The sequence below is a fragment of the Schistocerca serialis genome, chromosome 10 (genome assembly GCF_023864345.2).
Source record: "Schistocerca serialis cubense isolate TAMUIC-IGC-003099 chromosome 10, iqSchSeri2.2, whole genome shotgun sequence".
NCBI lineage: Eukaryota > Metazoa > Arthropoda > Insecta > Orthoptera > Acrididae > Schistocerca > Schistocerca serialis.
Window position 1 is genome coordinate 50,879,380 of NC_064647.1, and position 20,096 is coordinate 50,899,475.

At 43.8% G+C, this 20,096-nt stretch overlaps 1 protein-coding gene across 3 annotated transcripts in view; it reads right to left on the reverse strand.

The window, feature by feature from the left end:
• The window catches only part of LOC126425142 (zinc finger protein 454-like), a 200,685-nt gene that overhangs the window by 165,870 nt on the left and 14,719 nt on the right, over positions 1-20,096 (reverse strand). For all 3 annotated transcript variants that reach the window (XM_050088087.1, XM_050088089.1, XM_050088088.1), the window contains exon 3: positions 10,652-10,720. In XM_050088087.1, coding sequence (XP_049944044.1) covers positions 10,652-10,720 — 69 coding nt within the window. The remainder of the gene's footprint in view (positions 1-10,651; positions 10,721-20,096) is intronic.

Genomic DNA, 20,096 nt, shown 5'->3' on the forward strand with positions numbered 1-20,096 from the left:
TTAAAATTATTATTTACAATATGATGTAACCTATGTACCCATATCCATAGTGTATTAATTATGTTTCTCGATTTTTAAGGGTATGCTTCTGAAATGTAAGCATGTTTGAAATTTTAACTAACAAACCTCAGTATGTGCGCTGTCTAACACGAGAAAAATTGCATTATTCAGATCGTAAAACATGCAACTAAGGTGATGATTTGGTCTGTCATTTTTGGCAAGGGTACAGGACATCTTTATGTGTTAAAGGCTCAATGAGGCAAAACCAATACAAGGAAGTCCTGCAAAAACTGTTAATACCACAGCTCAGACAACGGTTCCCAAATGGGGAACCATTTATTTTTATGCACAACAGAACTTGCTGTTACACAGCCAGGTCAGTTAAATACTTCCTGAAGGAACAAAATATCCCTCTGTTAGACTGGCCAGGTAATAGTCTTGACATAGAAAATGTATAGGAACTAATGAAGAGGGAGGTGGCAAAAGATGTCATCACAACGAAAAGACAGCTCTTAAAGAACATCACCCACGTGTGGTATCATAATCTACAAATGCAGGACACAGTACAGTCCTGCATCGACAGTGTGCTACATTGTATTAAGGCTCTCACAGCTGCAAAAGGTGGCTCAACAGATATTAAAACTAATGTTTTCACTTTCACAATATTTTAATTTTTGTTGTAATGATTGAAATAAAATATTTTCAACAAATACTACATTTTATTTATTTGTTATATCACCTTAGTTATGAAGTAGACTACACAATATCATTTTATCACAATTCATGTATTAAAAAAAATTTGTTAGACATAAATCAAAATTTGCTCAAAAACTATAGTGTTTTTAATAAATTGGCCAGGAAGTGTAAAACGTTTTCCTTTGTGACTCTCCAAACAAGCTGATGATTGGCAGAGTTCATGGGCTGTTCCTCTGATACTGACTGAAGGTTCCAAAATATTGGAGAATCTCTCCATCAAACACCAGAGCCTTCACCAACCTACAACAGCCTTTTCGGATGCAAACATGCCCAATAATCTCGTCACTCCGCAGCCCCGAAGCTGTTCACTGCTGGCAGCCTTTCACTCGAGAAATGTCCAGCACTGCATCTTCTCACACCCACCACCTGCAGCACTGTGTCCCGCTGCTACGTAAGACAAATGTTGACTGTGTGTTCACCGTCACTCCACTGCAACACAGCATGTGGAAAATGCAGAGGAGAACAACGACCACAGCATAACACTGCAGCACCAGCAGCTCGGTCAGAAAAAAAAAACCACACTGCTAGATGCACCTAAACACGTTCACTAACCAAACCAACTTCCGCACACTCTTCACAGATTGTCTGTAGTTTTATGGCTGTAGCTCAACAAAGGTGCATTTGCAGCCCATAGAAATCTGAAAAATTTATTCAATTTTACGTCCCCTACCCGCTCACAAACTTATTACAAGGTGCGTTCGATAAGTAATGCGACACTTTTTTCTCGGCCAATTTCGGTTGAAAAATTTCAGAATTTGCTGCGACACATCACGGAGCATTTCCGCTTCAGCCCCTACAGTTTCACAAAGTTCCGATAATTCTGAGTGCTATACGTAGCCTTCAAAATGGCACCTGTAACGGAGGTGCGTTCCAAAGCCGCCGTCACGTTCTTTACACAGAAACTGAGAGCATCACAGATATTCACAGGTGCTTTCAGAATGTCTACAAAGACCCTTCAGTGAACAGAAGCACAGTGAGTGGTCGGGTGAGGCACCTGCCACCATCGCAACGCAGTCACGCAAACCTGTGCGACGACTCGCTCGCTAGCTGGCTTCACACAGCTGTGGCAATCGCAATGCTGGAACGTGCAGAGACTCACGCTCGAGTGACTGACACATCACAAACACCTCACTCCTCAAACGGAGTCCTCGTTACTAGTGCTGACGCACTCATCCACAAGTTGGGATACTCAAAGGTATGTGCCCGCCGGGTTCCTCAACGCCTAAAGGAACACCGTAAAGAACAACGGAGGACTATCTGTGCACAACTGCTCGTACATTACGAGGCCGAAAACAATTTTTTGTCGATCATCGTCGTAGGCGACGAAACGTGAGTTCGGCACTTCGAGCCAGAAACAAAATGGCGATCCACAGAGTGGTGTCACACTACCTCTCCTCCGAAGAAAAAGTGCAAAGTTACACCCTCACCCGGTAGTCACAGCAACAGCCTTCTGGGATTCTGAAGGTGTTATTCTGTTTCAGCACATTTGTCGCCCGAAAAATGCTAGCGAACTACTTCTTCTCCGTGACGACACGAGGCCTCGTACAAGTCTGCGCACTGAGAGGAGCTCACGACACTTCACTGAACTGTCCTTTCTCAGCCTCCCTACAGATCTCGCAACTTTGGACTTCTGTCTGTTTGGCCCAATGGTGGATGCACTCCATGGGAAGCAGTATGTGAATTGCAGGGAGGTTACCAATGCAGAGATTGTGTCGAAAAATAGGGTTCTGTAGTAAAAAGAGTGGAGAATAATATGGTGCTTCAGAATCCTGAATAAAACCGGCCTGCTTTCAGGACAAAAAAAAAAAAAGGGTTGCATTACTTACTGAGCTCCCCTTGTAGACTGTTTCTTTTTTGTTGCCCTTCTGAACAAACATCGAGACAATATTAGGGAATGAAAATGTGAAATACGTGATGATGAGACAGAATACATGACATTGTGAGAAGGATTTGGCAGAGCACTGAAATATCTAACTCAAAACAGAGTACCTAGAGTAGGCGACTCCCACAGAATTACCGAGACCCTCGGAAGGGCCAGCCGTGGCAAACTATTCCACCCGGTATGCGAGAAAAACGACACAGGTGAATAACCCTCAGATTTCGAGACAAATATTACAACTCCTATTTTGAAGCAATAAATTTGTTAACATTAAATATAAATTCATGTCTTAGGAAGTCTTTTCTGAAAGTATTTATCTAAGAGTGTAGACTTATTTGGAAGGGAAATAAGAACTATAAATGCCATAGGCAAGATAAGAATAGAAATTTTCCAAATCGTTTACTACATAAGAAAGCTGAGGTTTAGATAGATATATCAGTTAACTAAACGGGTGTTGAGATGAACAGGGGAGGAACAAAATTCACTGCACATCTTGACCAAAATAAGAGACTGGTTAATAGGGCATACTGATGCATCGAGGAATAGTTATTTGGGTAACAGAGGGAAGTGTTCGAGCAGAAGGAGATCGAGGCTCGACAAATTAGTGAATGTAGACTAGAGTGGTTATGCAGATATGCGAGATTTATAGTAAAGCTGTTGTGGACCGATCCGTGGACTGGAGACCGCGCCGACAATGGGGACCTCCAAAATACTGGTACTGATCAATTTTAACTGGATTCGAAATCTGCTAAGGGAACAGAAAATTTAAAAAAAATAATTTCCTACGAATACTGCCTGTGACCGTCTTCCCAGTGTTCTTCGAGCAAGTCATTATGAAGCATCTGACTGAGTCACTGTTTATGTTAGTGTTATAAATAACTAATTTTGTAATCTGCATACACCCGTTCAGTGTGCTTCACAATATTTGGCCATTAGTTGCACGTAAATTAGCTACAAGTAAATTGTTAATGAAAAGCAATCTACATATGTGTCAGAATATTTAGATGTGTGAGTAAAGAAAGAGAACATTCTCTGGAGAATATCCTCAGGGCAAAAGAAGGAGAAAGATTATGATTCCAATTTTGCATCAATAAAAAATTTGGTGCAAATTATCTGATGAGGAAGTTCTTTCTCGCTACTTCCCTCCTTCTCGAGAAGGTTCTCAGTGTTTCATCTGCCGCATCCGGCAGAGAACACAGGTGTTTCAGTCAACTCATCCAAACAGGCAAACTATTCAATGTACATAGATAGAATTGGCTTCAATGTGTCCTTGAAGAGTTGCACTACATTTCAGTTTTAATTTTATGTGCAGCAGCAAATTATTAAGATCATATACGGACAATTTACAAAATGTATTTTCTGATGATATCTAATTTTTGACATTTGGGAAACCCTTTTGTTACTGAAGTTAGATGAATACGTTATGCGAACAAAATCTTGCAAATATATCACACTTTCACTTACTCCAATCTGGAAATCTGTCAAAAGCTTCTAACACAACATAATTTTGGTTAAATATGATAGATAATGGTTCCCTCACAATTCAAGTATGTAAGCGACAACCCATCTGGCTTCGTCACAAGAAACAGACTGCTATGTATGTAATATACCAGTTATTAATTTTTTTCACATGCCTACTTATTTCTAAAAAAACAAAATGTAAGATTTATGCTGTGAGAAACATGATGAATACCTGAAAATGTCAGTGACACAGGTGTCTGGTGCATACATAAGTCTTCTCCTATGACAGTCTGAAAACCAAGGTCTGCTAAATAACACAAAAATGTTTTCACTTTCACTTAATTTGAAAGGTCACCCCCTCTTCTTTCACCTGCCCTCAAATCACCAACCTGTTATACTATACATTGAAGAAACACTGCAGCACGTGGACCAATGCAGGATGTTAGACTACAGGCGTGCGAATTGGACATTGTTCAAGGAAATGCTTGACAGTCGCATCCCACCCACCCTCGAGATTAACGAGACAGCTCAAATTGATGAGGCTGTCAAAACCCTCACTAGCGCCATCCAAGATGCAATAGCCGACACCACACCAATCTGCACACAACAGCACAGTGCTGCCCTTCCCCAGGAAATCCTGGGCCTTATCTCAATGAGGAACCACCTCAGGAGACATTGGCAGTGTACCAGGCACCAGCACTTGAAACAGCACATGAACAGGCTCCAGGGAATAATACGGGACAAAATCCAAACATTTAAAACACAACAGAGAAACCAGAAACTCTGAAGGGCTGGACACCACACGACCTGGCGTGTGGCAGTTGGCCTGTCATTTCACCAGGGAGAAACTATTCACACCCACGCTCCAAGGGCCCGACGCACCGGCATATTCTGCAGAAGAAAAAGCGGAACTGATGGCCCTCATACTTGCAGCGTCATTCACACCGAGCCCGGATCCCTCAGACCCAGCGTTCACACTTGCGACCGATCAGGCAGTTACACGCATCTCCGCCCAACCATCACGCAATGACCTCTGACAGGCTAGCACCGCTGAAGTCAAATGGGCCATCGTGCATACCACAACTAGGAAGGCCCCTGGTCACGATGGCATTCAAAACGGTGTCCTCCAGAAGTTCACAGATAAAGCAGTAGAATACCTTATACACATCACGAATTCCATACTTAAACACCCACACTTTGCCGCCTTTTGGAAGACGGCCACGGTCCTAATGTTCAAAAAGCCGGGGAAAGACCACTCCCTCCCACAAAATTATCGACCCATCAGTCTGCACTCCTCCACGTCGTTGAATACATAAAACATAGATACAACACAAACAAAGCAACTAGGGCAGTGTTGCTGTACATAAAAAAGGCTTTCGACTGTCTGTGGCACAACAGCGTCACACACAAACTCAGCGGTGCGTGGTTCCCTGACGAGCTCGTACGTCTCGTACACTCATATCTCACGGACAGGAGTTTCAACACCGACGTGCAGGGCAATCAACACAACACGGTATTCAGACTGGAGAACCCCAAGGAAACATCCTAGGGCGCATACTGTTTAACCTCTACATTAATGACCTTCCAGCAACACACAGCACTACGGTGGCAATCTATGCGGATGACACTGCCATCCTCGCACGAGATTGGAAACTGTCTAACATTAACTCACGACTGCAGACTGCACTCAGAGCTGCAGAGCCTCAGTTGGTGAAATAGCGTGTTAGAGTAAACGTCAAGTGTGAAGCCATTCTGTTCACTAGAAGACCGAAACTACTGCGCAAACATCAAAACTGCAATCCAATAAGACTACATGCGCACCCAGTACGTTTCCTTGAGGTCACATACCTCAGTGTCTAGCTGGACCGGGGAGGACCACATTCCAAATATTACCAATAAAGCAAATACGAAGCTCAAACAACTCTATCCTGTGCTTAACAGGCGTAGCACATTGAACAGGAGAGTGCCCAGGTCCATGTACACCATTCTTACTAGACCTCTGATGACGTACGCAGCTCCTGTCTGGGGATACGCCGCGCCCACATGCCTGCACCGTCTCCAGCTCATACAGAACAAAGTACTCAGAATCATAAGCGATGCTCCGCGTTACACACGCACCGTGGATCTTCACCGGGAATATCGGCTAGATACCCTCTTGCAGGTATTCCAAAAACTCTCCACACAACTGCACAGAAACACGAGACACTCGCATAACCCATTTATTCTTTCTCCGGGGACCTACGACCGCAACCATAGATGGAAACATAATAGACCAAATACTCTATTAGGAACTAAACATCTATGGTCCATAGCACACTAACACAACAGTACTGGCAAGCTCCTGCAACACAGCTACTACTGGCAACCCCAGATGCTCGACTCGCCAAAAAACAGGATATTGCACGGAAGCCGAACTGTACACTACGTGCAAATCAGCCATAAGCCATACACACCCCCTACACTGTGAGCTGATCTATGGCCAATCGCCCACTAATGTATGACGACCTCTGACTGTTACAGGGACGAAGCCGCTGCAGCAGGGCCAGGAGAATTCACAGGAGCCCAGTTGCAGTGCCCGGACTAACCCATCTACAACGAGCACCCACAGAGACAAAGGTAACGATGCACGATACCTCGCACTAACATAACCTCACCTTGCATGCACTGTTGCAGCTAGCACGCCGCTACTGCCCTTACTACCCGTCCTACTGTCGCAGAGGTTTTTTTTCCCTTGGCGCTCACCTTGGCACTTTTTTCCTGGTGCCCTTACAAACCGCTACCCTTCAATCACTTTCGTCTACTTTCTGTCTTCTTATGGACCCTGCCAATGAGTAATCCTACCCAGACACATGGACAACATCACAGCCCGCATCCTGTTACTCCTGATTCGAATACTAACATGTTATACAGAGGTGACAGTAGAACTTTTGGTTTGGTCAACGCGTTGGTGTGGGCATGGAGGGGACCCATCCTAGATTAAAAAAATCTTCTTTCGTGATGTTTGGGAAGGAAGTTCGCCAGAAAAATAATGCTTTTATTGTTAAACCTCTAAAAACTCCTAAATTTTCACTCTTCAGCATTTCTTCCGGCTAAGTATGCCTTTTATTGCCGTAAGAGCAAAGTAAACTCTGCCATTTTTACTCACGTGAACTATATTCTCAGGCTTGTTTTATTCCTGAAAACCTAAGAATGTTCTCCAAAACTCCGCGAATAAAGAACATTCTCTATTTAAATCATATGATCCACTTACTTTACAGAAAAAAAAAGAAATAGAAAATCAGCAGACAAATGGGCTTGTTGCTCTTAAATCTCAATATGTCATCATCAGTCTTCATTCCGTGGGTACTTTAAGATTTCACTACTTGCTGAGATTTGTTCAATACCTTCCTAATTATCAGTTTTTCTGAATGGTACTGCACGTAAAAGGCCAAACTCTTGGGCCAAAATCTGCTTGTACATACAGAATTTACATGGTAGAAGTATTAATTAAGTTTCACCTTCAACTATTCAGCTATCCAACAATGAATGAATAATGATGATATGCAAATAAAATTGGATGACACAACTGCCTTACTTGACCTAATATTAGGCAGGCACAGATGTCTTGGGAAGATCACATTCATTTTTTATATCAATCATTAAGAAAATCATCTTGTGCTATGAATACAGAGACATATTTTCTAAATTATGATCAAAGACCTATGGTGTGTCTTGCACTAGAGTATTCATATCCTATACATGCAACACAAGTTTGGCAATTTGCAGCAGCCAAATGTTCAGAGTATTCATTCTTTAGGGGGGGGGGGGGGGGGGGGGGGGGAATTTTTTGATTTTGTGCAGAACGAGAATTAACGATTCACATAAAGGGGTGTTTAAGAGTAAGTATTAATTACTTACACTGCCATCAAATTACATTCTTAAAAGTGTACAACTGACTTTGAAATAGAACCAGTAAAATAGTTTAGACTAAAATACGTGTATGTATAACATAGGAAAGATTGTGTTTATCATCTGGTATGGCATCACACGAGACGTCCAGACAACAATCCCTATGACATGAGGAGAAAACAGCTCAACAAACTTCCACAGCACCTATATGGAAGTTGCTCTGCAACAGTAGCTTATTAAAAAGTGTAACAATACCAAAAAACGGAAAGTTGCTACTCACCATATAGCAGAGACGCTGAGTCGCAGATAGGCACAACGAAAAGACTGTCACAAATACGCTTTCGCCAAGTAAGGCCTTCATCAAAAATAGAACGCCCTCACCCCCCCCCCCCCCCACACACACACACACAACTGCAGTCTCCAGCAACTCAAGCTACACTGCGAGCAGCGGCACCAGTGCACGATGGGAGTGGCGACTGGGTGGGGGTAAGGAGGAGGCTGGTGCGGGGAGGGGCAGGGATAGTAGGGTAAGGGTGGCGGACAGCGAAGTGCTGCTGGTGAGTGCCCAGGGATGAGTGGAGAGAGGGTAGGGCAGGAGGGCAGCACAGAGGGGGGGAGAGTTAGCGGAAAAGGAGGAAAGTAAAAAGACTGGGTGTGATGGTGGAATGAGGACTGCATTCTGCAGGAATGGGAACAGAGAAGGGGCTGGATGGGTGAGGACAATGATTAACATAAGTTGAGGGCAAGGGGATTACGGGAATGTAGGACATATTGCAGGGAGAGTTCTCACCTGCACAATCCAGGAAAGCTGGTGTTAGTGGGCACAATCCATATGGCACAGGCAGTGAAGCAGTCACTGAAATGAAGTATGTCGTGTTGGGCAGCGTGCTCAGCAATAGGGTGGTCCACTCGTTTCTCGGCCACAGTTTGTCGGTGGCCATTCGTGCGGACAAGACAACTTGTCGGTTGTCATGCCTGCAAAGAATGCAGCACAGTGGTTGCAGCTTAGATTGTAGACCATGTGACTGGTTTCACAGGTAGCCCTGTCTTTGACGGGATAGGTGATGTTTGTGACCGGACTGGATTAGGTGGTGGTGGGCGGATGTATGGGACAGGTCTCGCATAGAAGTCTATTACAAGGGTACGAGCCATGAGGTAAGGGTTGGGAGGTGGAGTTGTCTAGGGATGGACGAGTATATTGGGTAGGTTCGTTGGACAGCAGAATACCAATGTAGGAGAGGTGGGAAGGATAGTAGGCAACGTATTTCTCATTTCAGGGCACGACGAGAGGTAATCCAAACTCCCGCAGAGAATTAATTTAGGTGATGCAGTCCTGGGTGGTACTGAGTTACAAAGGGAATGCTCCTCTGTGGCTGCACGGTGAGATTTTTGGAGGTGGTGGGAAACTGGAAAGACTCCCATCACTTCCCAAAGTCTCGCCATCCGGCCAAAGAGGAGAATTGGTATTCCACTGTCCACTGAACCTACCCAATACACTCGTCCATCCCTACACAACCCCTCCTCCAAACCCTTACCTCATGGCTCATACCCCTGTAACAGACCTAGAGGCAAGCCTCTCCTGCACATCCTTCTGCCACCACCTACTCAAGTCCGGTCACAAACAAAGCAGGGCTACCTGTGAAACCAGTCATGTGATTTACAAGCTAACCTGCAATTGCTTTGCTGTATTCTATGTGGTGATGACAACCAACAAGCTGTCTGTCCACACGAATGGCCACCGACAAACAGTGGCTGAGAAACAAGTGGACCACCCTGTCGCTGAGCACGCTGTGAAACATGACATCCTTCATTTCATAGACTGCTTCACAGTCTGTGCCATACAGATCCTTCCCACTAACACCAGCTTTTCTAAATTGTGTAAATGGGAACTCTCCCTGCAATATATCTTACATTCCTGTAACCCTCCTGGCCTCAATTTCCGTTACTCATTGTCCTCACCCATCCAGCCCCTTCTCTGTTCCCATTCCAGCACTACTCAGCCTTCATTCCTTTTTACTTTTCTCCTTTTCTGCTAACCCCCTCCCCACCTCTCCCCTGCCCACCACCTAAACTGCAGCACTTGACTGTCCACCACCCCCTCCCTGTCCGAGCCACCTCCTTACCCCCACCCCATCATGCACCGGTGCTGCTGCTCACTGTGTGGCTTGAGTTACCAGAGACTGCAGTCATGGGTGTTGTGGGTTGCATTTTGCGTGTGTGTGTGTGTGTGTGTGTGTGTGTGTGTGTGTGTGTGTGTGGTCTATTTCTGATAGAGGCTTTACTGGCCAAAAGCTTATTTGTGACAGTCTTTTGGTTGTGCCTATCTCCGCTATATGGTGAGTAGCAACTTTCCTTTTCATAATATTGTTAAGTTCCATCCTGGATTTTGCATTGCTTCATTATTAAAAAGTGCTTTTGTATTAATAAGCTATGACTCTCAGCAGACTGGACCATCTTTCTTTGCAGCATACTATTCATACGCAATTGAGATAGACTGTGTTTTTAAAATTGTTTCCAACAAGTTACGATACAACTTGTAACATATATTCCAAATCAAAACAAATCTTGCACTTTATGGAGAATAAATAAAAACGTTATCATCATATGTTACAAAATGCAACTATTCACAGTGGCATAAGAATAGTACAAAAGGAAAGACACACTCACCTCTTTATTAATGCAAAGTGGATCCTGCGTACCATTGTGGTCACCAGGCACCTCCCACTCCTGCAGACACTGAAAAGGAGTACTGATTTACTCTTGTGTGAGCTTCAATGTACATATAGAGCTTGACCACCACATGCCATCACTACCATACAACTTTTTCTTCCTTGTACAATGTGCAAGGAAATAAAGAGAGGCGGTGTGTGTGTGTGTGGGGGGGGGGGGGGGGGGGGGGGCATGGGGGGGCAGGGGGGGAAAGTTGGTTGGTTGGTTGGTTGGTTGGTTGGTTTGTTTAAAAGAGAGGGGAAGAGACCAAACTGTTACGTCATCGGCCCCTTATTTCGAACAAAACAATGCCACAAGGGTGAGAATAAAACAAACGAGACTGACAACACTAAGCAGAGAGAAAGGAAAAACCACAAGAACGACGGGAGGACAACAAACACTTAAATGGACAAAAGGGGAGAAGAGAACCACAGAAACACAAGAAACGGGTAGAAGAGATTAAAATGACAAAACAGATTACCAAAGCTGGCTGACCATGAGAATAAAAAGGAGACGCCAGCCATTCTGCAACACATTAAAACCTCCACCCTAAAAGCACTAGGGTGGAGGACACAGAGGGACAAAGGACATGCGCTAAAACTTAGATCAAATGATAAAACCCACTCTCACGAATAAAACGTAAAACTAAATCAGCCGATGAGGCATTTTCAAATGAAATTAGCGGCAACGAGTTCGGTAACCGAATATTTCGTCGCAAGGCAGTCAAAGGGGGACAGTGCACCAGAATATGGGCCACTGTCAACCGGGCACCACATCGACACTCAGGCGCAGGAGGTAGAGAGTCGTCCAAGCACGGCCAATGCGGAGCCGGCAGAGAACCACAGAGTCCCTGCGAGAGGCCCGCATGGAGGACTGCCACACATTCATAGTTTCGTTAATGGCACACAGTTAGTTGTGCATACTGAGACTATGCCATTCCGTCTCCCAAAGTTGAAAAACCTGATGGCGTAAAAACAAACGCAAGTCAGTTATTGGAATACCGATCTCCATAAGCGGTTTCCGTGAACTCTGTTTGGCCAGTCTGTTAGCAAGTTCATCACCTGGGATTCCGACGTGTCCTGGGGTCCACACAAACACCACTGAACGACCGGACCGTTCCAGGGCATAGACAGACTCCTGGATGGTTGCTACCAAAGGATGAGGAGGGTAGCACTGGTCGATAGCTTGTAGGCTGCTAAAGGAGTCAGTACACAGAAGAAAGGACTCCCCAGGGCATGATAGGATGTGCTCAAGAGCACAAGATATAGCCACCAGCTCTGCAACGAAAACACTGCAGCCATCGGGCAAGGAATGCTGTTCAATATGTCCTCCACAGACATATGCGAAGCAGACGTGACCATCAGCCATCGAGCCATCGGTGTAAACCACATCTTCGCCTCGGTACATCTCGAGAACCAAGAGGAAGTGACAGTGGAGAGCCGCAGGGTGAACTGAGTCCACTGGGCCATGTGAAAGGTCCAGGCGAGGCCGCAGCTTAGGTGTACACCATGGAGGTTTACACGAATGGAACTCGAATATAGGTGGTAAAGCCAAGGACTCTGGTTCAGATAGAAGGGATCGAATGCAAACTGCAATTTTAAGCCCTGATCTGGGCCGCCAACGCAAGAGATGAACCACCGTGGGTGGGAAAAGAAGACAGTAATTCAGATGCACATGAGAACTACGAACATGTGCGACATAACTAGTGAGCAGTTGTGCATCTGACCTGCAATGGAGGGACTCCGATCTCCGCCGGGACACTGGTCACCGGACTCATCCTACAAGCTCCTGTTGCTAGGCAAACGGCACTGGGTCAAGTAAACGCAATGCTGAGGGTACCACTGAACCATAAACCAGACTCTCATAGTCAAGGCAGGATTGATTAAGGGCTTAGTAGAACTGCAGCAGCATAGAGCAATCTGCACCCCAGTTGGTATTTCTCAGGCAGCAGAGGGCATTGAGGTGCTGCCAGCACTTCCACTTAAGCTGACGAAGGTGAGGAAGCCAAGTCAATAGGGCATCAAAAACCAGTCCTAAAACGTGATATGCCCCCACTACAGTGAAGGAATCGTCAGTAATGTAAAGTTCTGGTTCCAGATGTACGGTACATTGCTGACAGAAGTGCACGACACACGACTTTGCGGCTGAAAACTGGAAGCCGTGGGCTAGAGCCCATGACTGCACCTTGTGGATGGCCCCCTGTCGGTGCCCCTCAGCAACACCAGTACAGGTAGAGCAGTACAAAACGCAGACGTCGTCTGCACACAGAGAGAGTGAGACAGACAACCCTACAGCTGCTGCTAGATGATTAATGGCCACTAAAAATAGAGATACACCCAATACATAGCCCTACAGGACCCCAGTCTATGGGTGGCACCAACTTGGACACGGAAAGTACGGAGCGACAGGAAATTCTGGATAAAAATTGGAGCTGGCCTCGGACACCCCACTCGTATAATGTGGCAAGCATATGATGTCGCCAGGTGATGTCGTGCGCTTTTCGTATGTCAAAAAAGACAGCAACAAGGTGTTGGTGTCTGGAAATGGCTGTTCGGATGGCAGACTCGAGGGTCACAAGATTATCAGTGGTAAAGTGACCCAAGTGGAAACTGCCCTGGCACGGAGCTAGTAGGCTACGTGACAAGGACCCAACCCAACCGCCAACACACCATATGTTCCAGCAGCTTACAAACAACATTGGTGAGGCTGATGGGGCGATAGCTGTCCACATCAAGCAGATTTTTGCGGGGTTTGAGCACTGGTATTTGTAGTCATTCAAGAATTTACACATAAATCCTGGAACTACTAGACTTTCTGCCACCTCGAACACGCAATATTTTAAAGATAAGTGTGAGAGAGAGAGCCTATTTATCGCGCAACACATGTCTGTGCGTGCAGGATGGACATTGGTCATGGGAGGACAGGAGCTGCGTCAGATGAGCGGCGCCAACAAGTGTTTGCCGCTCGCGCCATAGAACCTGTGTGGAAAGTACAAGGAGTAATTACGTGTTATTCCTTGGTGGTCAAATGACTGTAATTGTTATAGACAATTGAAATATGTTTTGCCTAGAGACTCTTACTTAATATTGGTGTTAGACTTGCTAGAACCAAGACCTGTCTTTGAATTCCTGGTGGTTATTAAACCCACCACATTGTAATTATATTTAATAGTATCTAATGGTTAACGACACAGTTGATTGCAAGAGTTTGTATGCTTATGTGAAACTTGTGGAAATAAAAATGTACCTGAATTGAACTGAAAGTATGAGAGTACCGAGTTATTTCGAGAGAGAGAGAGAGAGAGAGAGAGAGAGAGAGAGAGAGAGTCTTTTTTAGTTCCTCTAACCACCATTATTTCTTCAGAGAACAAGTTGTGGAGATCGACACAGCTGTGTATCCAGAAAAGGGGATCCGCTAAACGTTTCAAGTAAGTTCACTGTAGTAAGAGAAGTGTGAAGTTCGCAATCCAGTTTTGCACCGCTTGTCTTGTTGCCGAAACTGTTAGAATGTGGCAACCGACATGATCAGGACTCTAAGAAAGAGGAATTTTGAATCGAATTCAAGGTAAGAAGATATTGTGAGTTGCCATAGCAACCAATTGTAACAAGACAGAGAAACTGTTTCACAGAGTTGGATTCTGCATATATGCTAAAGAGGGGTGAAAATTAATAAATACCATACAAGAGAAGACGTACGGAAAATCTCAACAATTTAGACTAAGAAGTGTTACAACAAGATCTATTCGACAACGAAGATCCAGTGTGGAGAGTAAGCAGCCCTCACACACATCGCGAAGGCGTAGACTTGCAACCGACGCCAACGGTGGCAGCTGCTGCTCACCAGTGCTGACCACAAATCCATTCACCGGCACCGACGCTGAAACCAACCTTCGACACTGCTGGCGCCCGTGCTGTTCACCAGCGCTGATTCCACACAGGCTCACCGACGCAGCCTAAAACTCTATGCCAGGTGAGCGAAAGACAATAATTATTTGAGTGTGAAGTTAAGGACAATGTTCAATAATAGACTGTTAGTACAGTTATTATACTCAGAGGTGATTTTTTTTAATGATCACTAGATCTGATATTCCCCCAATATTTTGAGTATTATCCATATCCTTCTTAGTTTTCGAACCAGCCATGGCCATGACAGTGAGTAGGGAAATGCCACACTGGTCTGAAGTAGTGAGTTTAATCAAAGCTCAAAACGCCCAAATTACTACATTAAGTCTCAAGTTAGACTCGGTGAATACTCAGTTGAATGCTAAATTAGATGACCAGAAGGCAGATTCAGCAACTCTAAGTGAAAAGCTGGAAGCACAGAGTGAGGTTTTAAATTCTAAACTCAAGGCCTTAAATGATACAATGGAGTGTTTGCAATTAGATTTAAAAAATGAATTAAGTAATTTCTTGATTATCCAGATGAATCAAATGTTTAATGACCTTAGCCAAAAGCAGAATGATCAATTTCAGAAGTTGACCCAGAAGTTAGTATTTGATACTGAAGACAAATGTAATAATGTAGAAGCTGAACTGGTAAAAGTTAGGATCATTTCAAAGTGTATGCAATGTTACATTTGATGCTATAAAGCAGAGGTTGCATATCCTAAAAGAAAATGTGGAAAAACAGGATAAATTAATACCTTTAGTCCAATCGCAAATTGCATGTATTAGCACCCGAGTAGATAACGTGGAACGCAACTTTAAGGAGAAACTTGTCACTTCAGACTTAATAAAAATATAAGTAATCTGGAGGAACAGGTAGAGGAAATAATCGATTGAAAAGTTGCCACGAGGATAATCTCCAGAAACGTTTCAACTGTTGCTTTTTCCATATTTAATGCTAATAGCAACTTGTGAATGACAGAGTAGAAAACAGAATAACTTTACTTAATGTTGTGTTTCCTAGTCAAGTGGTAATTGTTTTGTTGTGGGGAAGCTTCAACACAAAATTTAACGAGAAGTATTGGTCCGTAAGTAACCAAGTGAGGTTAATGTCAGATCCATCGGATCCAGGCAGAGTCGCATCTGTTCCCCAGGAACATTCACATCCTGTGTTAACGGGCGGAGTGACGACAGTCGGATCCAGAATTGTTTCATTGTTTCTTCTGTACTATTTTTCCTGCACCGAATTCCCTTCAAATCTTAAATTATTATTAATAAATTCTTAAACAATCCTACAATTTTAAAGTATAGAAAACTGGATATGACAGAAAAATAATAGACTTAAGAGAATCACGGACAAACAGATAATACCTAGACATGACATGAAATGAAATGAAGAGAATGTAGTATTAATGGAAAAATAATATCATGGTACTATTCAAACAGAGTGATATCGAGATGACATAAACTGAACAATATTTTACGTATGTATAAAATATAGTGTAAAGTGATTAACTAAACACCTATTTGATTGTAGTGTACAATTGTCTATTTTTATAGAATATTTTATACCTTTTATGAGATGTGATGTAAAGGGGAGGATTTGTAGTAGTTTTCAAAGGGGTGGGTAGTGTAATTAATAGCATGATTTACACCAACAGATAAATCATGACTAATACTAAACACACATCACACCTTCCAGACAACCCTCACAGACAAGTGTGACTGATTCTTCACCGTTTGCCATTCCATAGGTGTTGCTAAGATTTTTCTTCGGGGATCTAAAGGGTGAAGGTGAGAATGTCCATTCTATAGGAGATGATTTAACACAATACCACCTCCGGCTTCTCACTCAAGTACCGGCGAGGTAGGGATACTGGGGAAAGGGGGTGGGAAGAGTTTCCTGTCTTTGGGGACATCTTCTTTCTCTTCTTCAATCTTAGCAACCATTTCTACTTTTTCTTTTCTTACTTCTCATTTGAGTACCTGTCTATCTTTCCCTCTTTACATATTCATATACTTCTATCGCTGAAGTCCTTATTTTCCGTGGTTTCCAATAACCTTCAACTTGTTTCATATAAGAAGTCCGAAGAATCAGGTTACACAGACACACTTATGCACACACACAAAGACACAAACAATGAAAGGACAGATTGAAATGATGTAAGAACCATCACGTATTGTGGGGGAAGAGGTATGTGTACACCGTGAAATACGCACACATTGTTTTTTATTGTGACGGTTCTACGTCGCACGCACGTGCGCGCGCACACACACACACACACACACACACACACACACACACACACACACACACACACACACGTCGCACGCACGTGCGCGCGCACACACACACACACACACACACACACACACACACACACACACACACACACACACACACACAGGAACAATGATCATTCCATATCGCCTATGTGCACAAGTATAGAAGAACTATGCTAATTTTACATCGAGTATACCTAAGTAGGAAGTGTGAGTAATTAAGGAGAGCATAAGCCAGAGAGGAAGGGTTTGTGATAATTGTTAAGGAAGGTCAGTCTGACAAATATTCTGACGACTGGTAGGATAGTGGGACTCTTATAAAACAAGTAAACACATTTTGTATGAATAGTGTACAGAGGTAGAGTATATACCAAGAGTATAAAAGTTGAAAAGTAGAGGAGGACTCTAGGGTACTAAATGAAGTATTAAAAAGCGAGTGTGAAGAGGATATTTAATTATAGTGTACGTAAAGATGTATACTCGGGTTATGAACCTAGAGGCCAAATCATAAAGGATAAGGAAGGCGCACCCAGCATTTATTGGATATAAAGGGCAGATAGGCAGACCTAAGAAAGGCTGACCTATACTGTGCGGCAGCGGCACCAAGAAGCGGATGACCTGTACCATATGAGAATAGGAATTTAAAGGGGCATACCTACTGAAACGGAAGGAGGAAAACATTCATAGGGTCAACCACGTGTAAGGTATAGATGCTGATCTGAGGGGAAAAGGACAGTATCGTGACAGAAGTTACACATTTTGTAGGAATTATTCTGGTAAGTTTGAATTCTATATGTCACTAGCATAATTATGTTTTATGAGTGTCAATAGGAACACTTTTATTTTGCCCAGCGTTCCTTCAGCCTACAGAATACTATAAGTAATGAGGCCATTACGTACTAAAGAGGTAGTACAGAGAATTAGAATGAAGGATGAAATATTGAAGGGTCCATGACACCTGGAGTTTACGATTGTAGCTGAAGAGTCCTCATCATTCATAAGTAAGGGTACAATGAAAAGTGAAATCATAAATAGAAGCTTATGTTCTAAAAACAAAGTATAGTAAAGAATTAATGGAAAGACAAAAATCAGAAGCCTGCTCTATGAAGTACAAGGATGTATGAAAAAAATTGTTTGTATAAACTTATGTAGTAAATGATTATTTTTGAAATGTGGATTGTTACTAGGTACAGTATTAATGGTTTTGTACAAAATAAAGCATGTTCAGTCTGAGAATTTACACATGAATCCTGGAACTACTAGACTTTCTGCCACCTCGAACATGCAATATTTTAAAGATAAGTGTGAGAGAGAGCCTATTTACTGCGCAACACATGTCTGCGTGTGCAGGATGGACATTGGTCATGGGAGAACAGGAGCTGCGTCAGACGAGCAGCGCAAACAAGTGTTTGCCGCACGTGCCATAGAACCTGTGTGGAAAGTACAAGGAGTAATTACGTGTTATTCCTTGGTGGTCGAATAATTGTAATTTTTATAGACAATTGAAACATGTTTTGTCTAGAGACTCTTACTTAATATTGGTGTTAGACTTGCTAGAACCAAGACCAGTCTTTGAATTCCTGGTGGTTATTAAACCCACCACATTGTAATTATATTTAATAGTATCTAATGGTTAACGACACAGTTGATTGCAAGAGTTTGTATGCTTATGTGAAACTTGTGGAAATAAAAATATACCTGAATTGAACTGGAAGTATGAGGGTAAAGAGTTATTTCAAGAGAGAGAGAGAGAGAGAGAGAGAGAGAGAGAGAGAGAGAGGGGGGGGGGGGGGGAGGGAGGGAGAGAATCTTTTATGGTTCCTCTAACCAGCATTATTTCTTCGGAGAAGAAGTTGTGGAGATCGACGTAGTGTATCCAGAGAAGAGGATCGGCTCAACGTGTCAAGTAAGTCAACTGTGGTAAGAGAAGTGTGAAGTTCGCAATCCAGTTTTGCACCACTTCTCTTGTCACCCAAACTGTTAGATATTATGGTGCTCTCCCGCCAGTGTGATGGAAAGGCGCCATCGCACCAGATCTGGTTCAGGAGATGTCGCTTGTAGTCAGACGAGAGACGTTTAATCATCTGACAGTGTATCCAGGAGCTGTGTCGGGGCAGCGTGCAAGGGGACTGAGGAACTCCCACTCTGTAAACGGGGCGTTATAGGGCTCACTGTGGCATGTAGTGAACGAGAGGACTTTCTCTTCCATCCACCGTTTGAGAGTGCAAATGGCTGCGGGGGTTATTCTTCGAAGCAGACACATGAGCATAGTGCTCAGCAAAATGCTCGGCAATCACGTTTGTGTTGGTATATAACACGCCTTTATTTTAACACCAGGAACAATTGTTTGGGTCCAGTACCCAAAAACTCGTTTGATCTTCGACCTGACTTTGGAAGGTGTACGGCACCCAATGGTCAAGATGTGTCTCTCCCAACACTCCTGTTTCCATCGACTGATAAGCTGGCGCACGGAGCTGTTTAAAGGCTATGAGGTGCTCCAGGGAAGGGTGCCGCTTATGCCACCATAGAGCTCACCGACGCTCCTTAAATTGCATCAGCAACTTCCGGTGATGACTGAGGGACTGTCTGTCACACGGGGCACTCTAAAGAATGAGGGATCACATTTTCCGCTGCAGAAACCATTGTTGTAGTTACCTGCTCAACCACCACATCGATGCTAACTTGTGAGGGAGATTCAACGGTGACATCAGTCTGCCTTGTTTAAAGCCCATCTGGGCAGGCATCCGTGGGTCTGACGCCGGGGCAGTGACAGGAAGACCACAGAAAGCCAGGATTGCAAACCGAGAGATCAATGGCCCAATATGTGCCATGTGCCATACTGAAATGTGTGGGGGCACCTGTATTTAAGGGGCACAGGTCGAGTTGTGACAGTAAATTTTCAACATCTCTGCCTCGGCCAGTAAGCACGGTGCCACCCCACAAGGGGTTATGAGCGTTAAAATCTCCCAAAAGAAAGAAAGGTTTAGGGAGTTAATCAATCAATGCAGCCAATGCGCTCAGGGGTACTGCACCACCTGGAGGGAGACAAACGTTGCGGACAGTTATTTCCTGCGTCATCCTAATCCTGACAGCCAATTTCAAGAGGGGTTTGAAGGGCACGGGTTCACTGCATACTGAGTTCAGGACATAGACACAAACTCTACCTAACACTCTATTATAGACACTATGGTTTTTTTAATAGCTCCTATAGCCATGGAGGGCAGAGGTCTGCATTT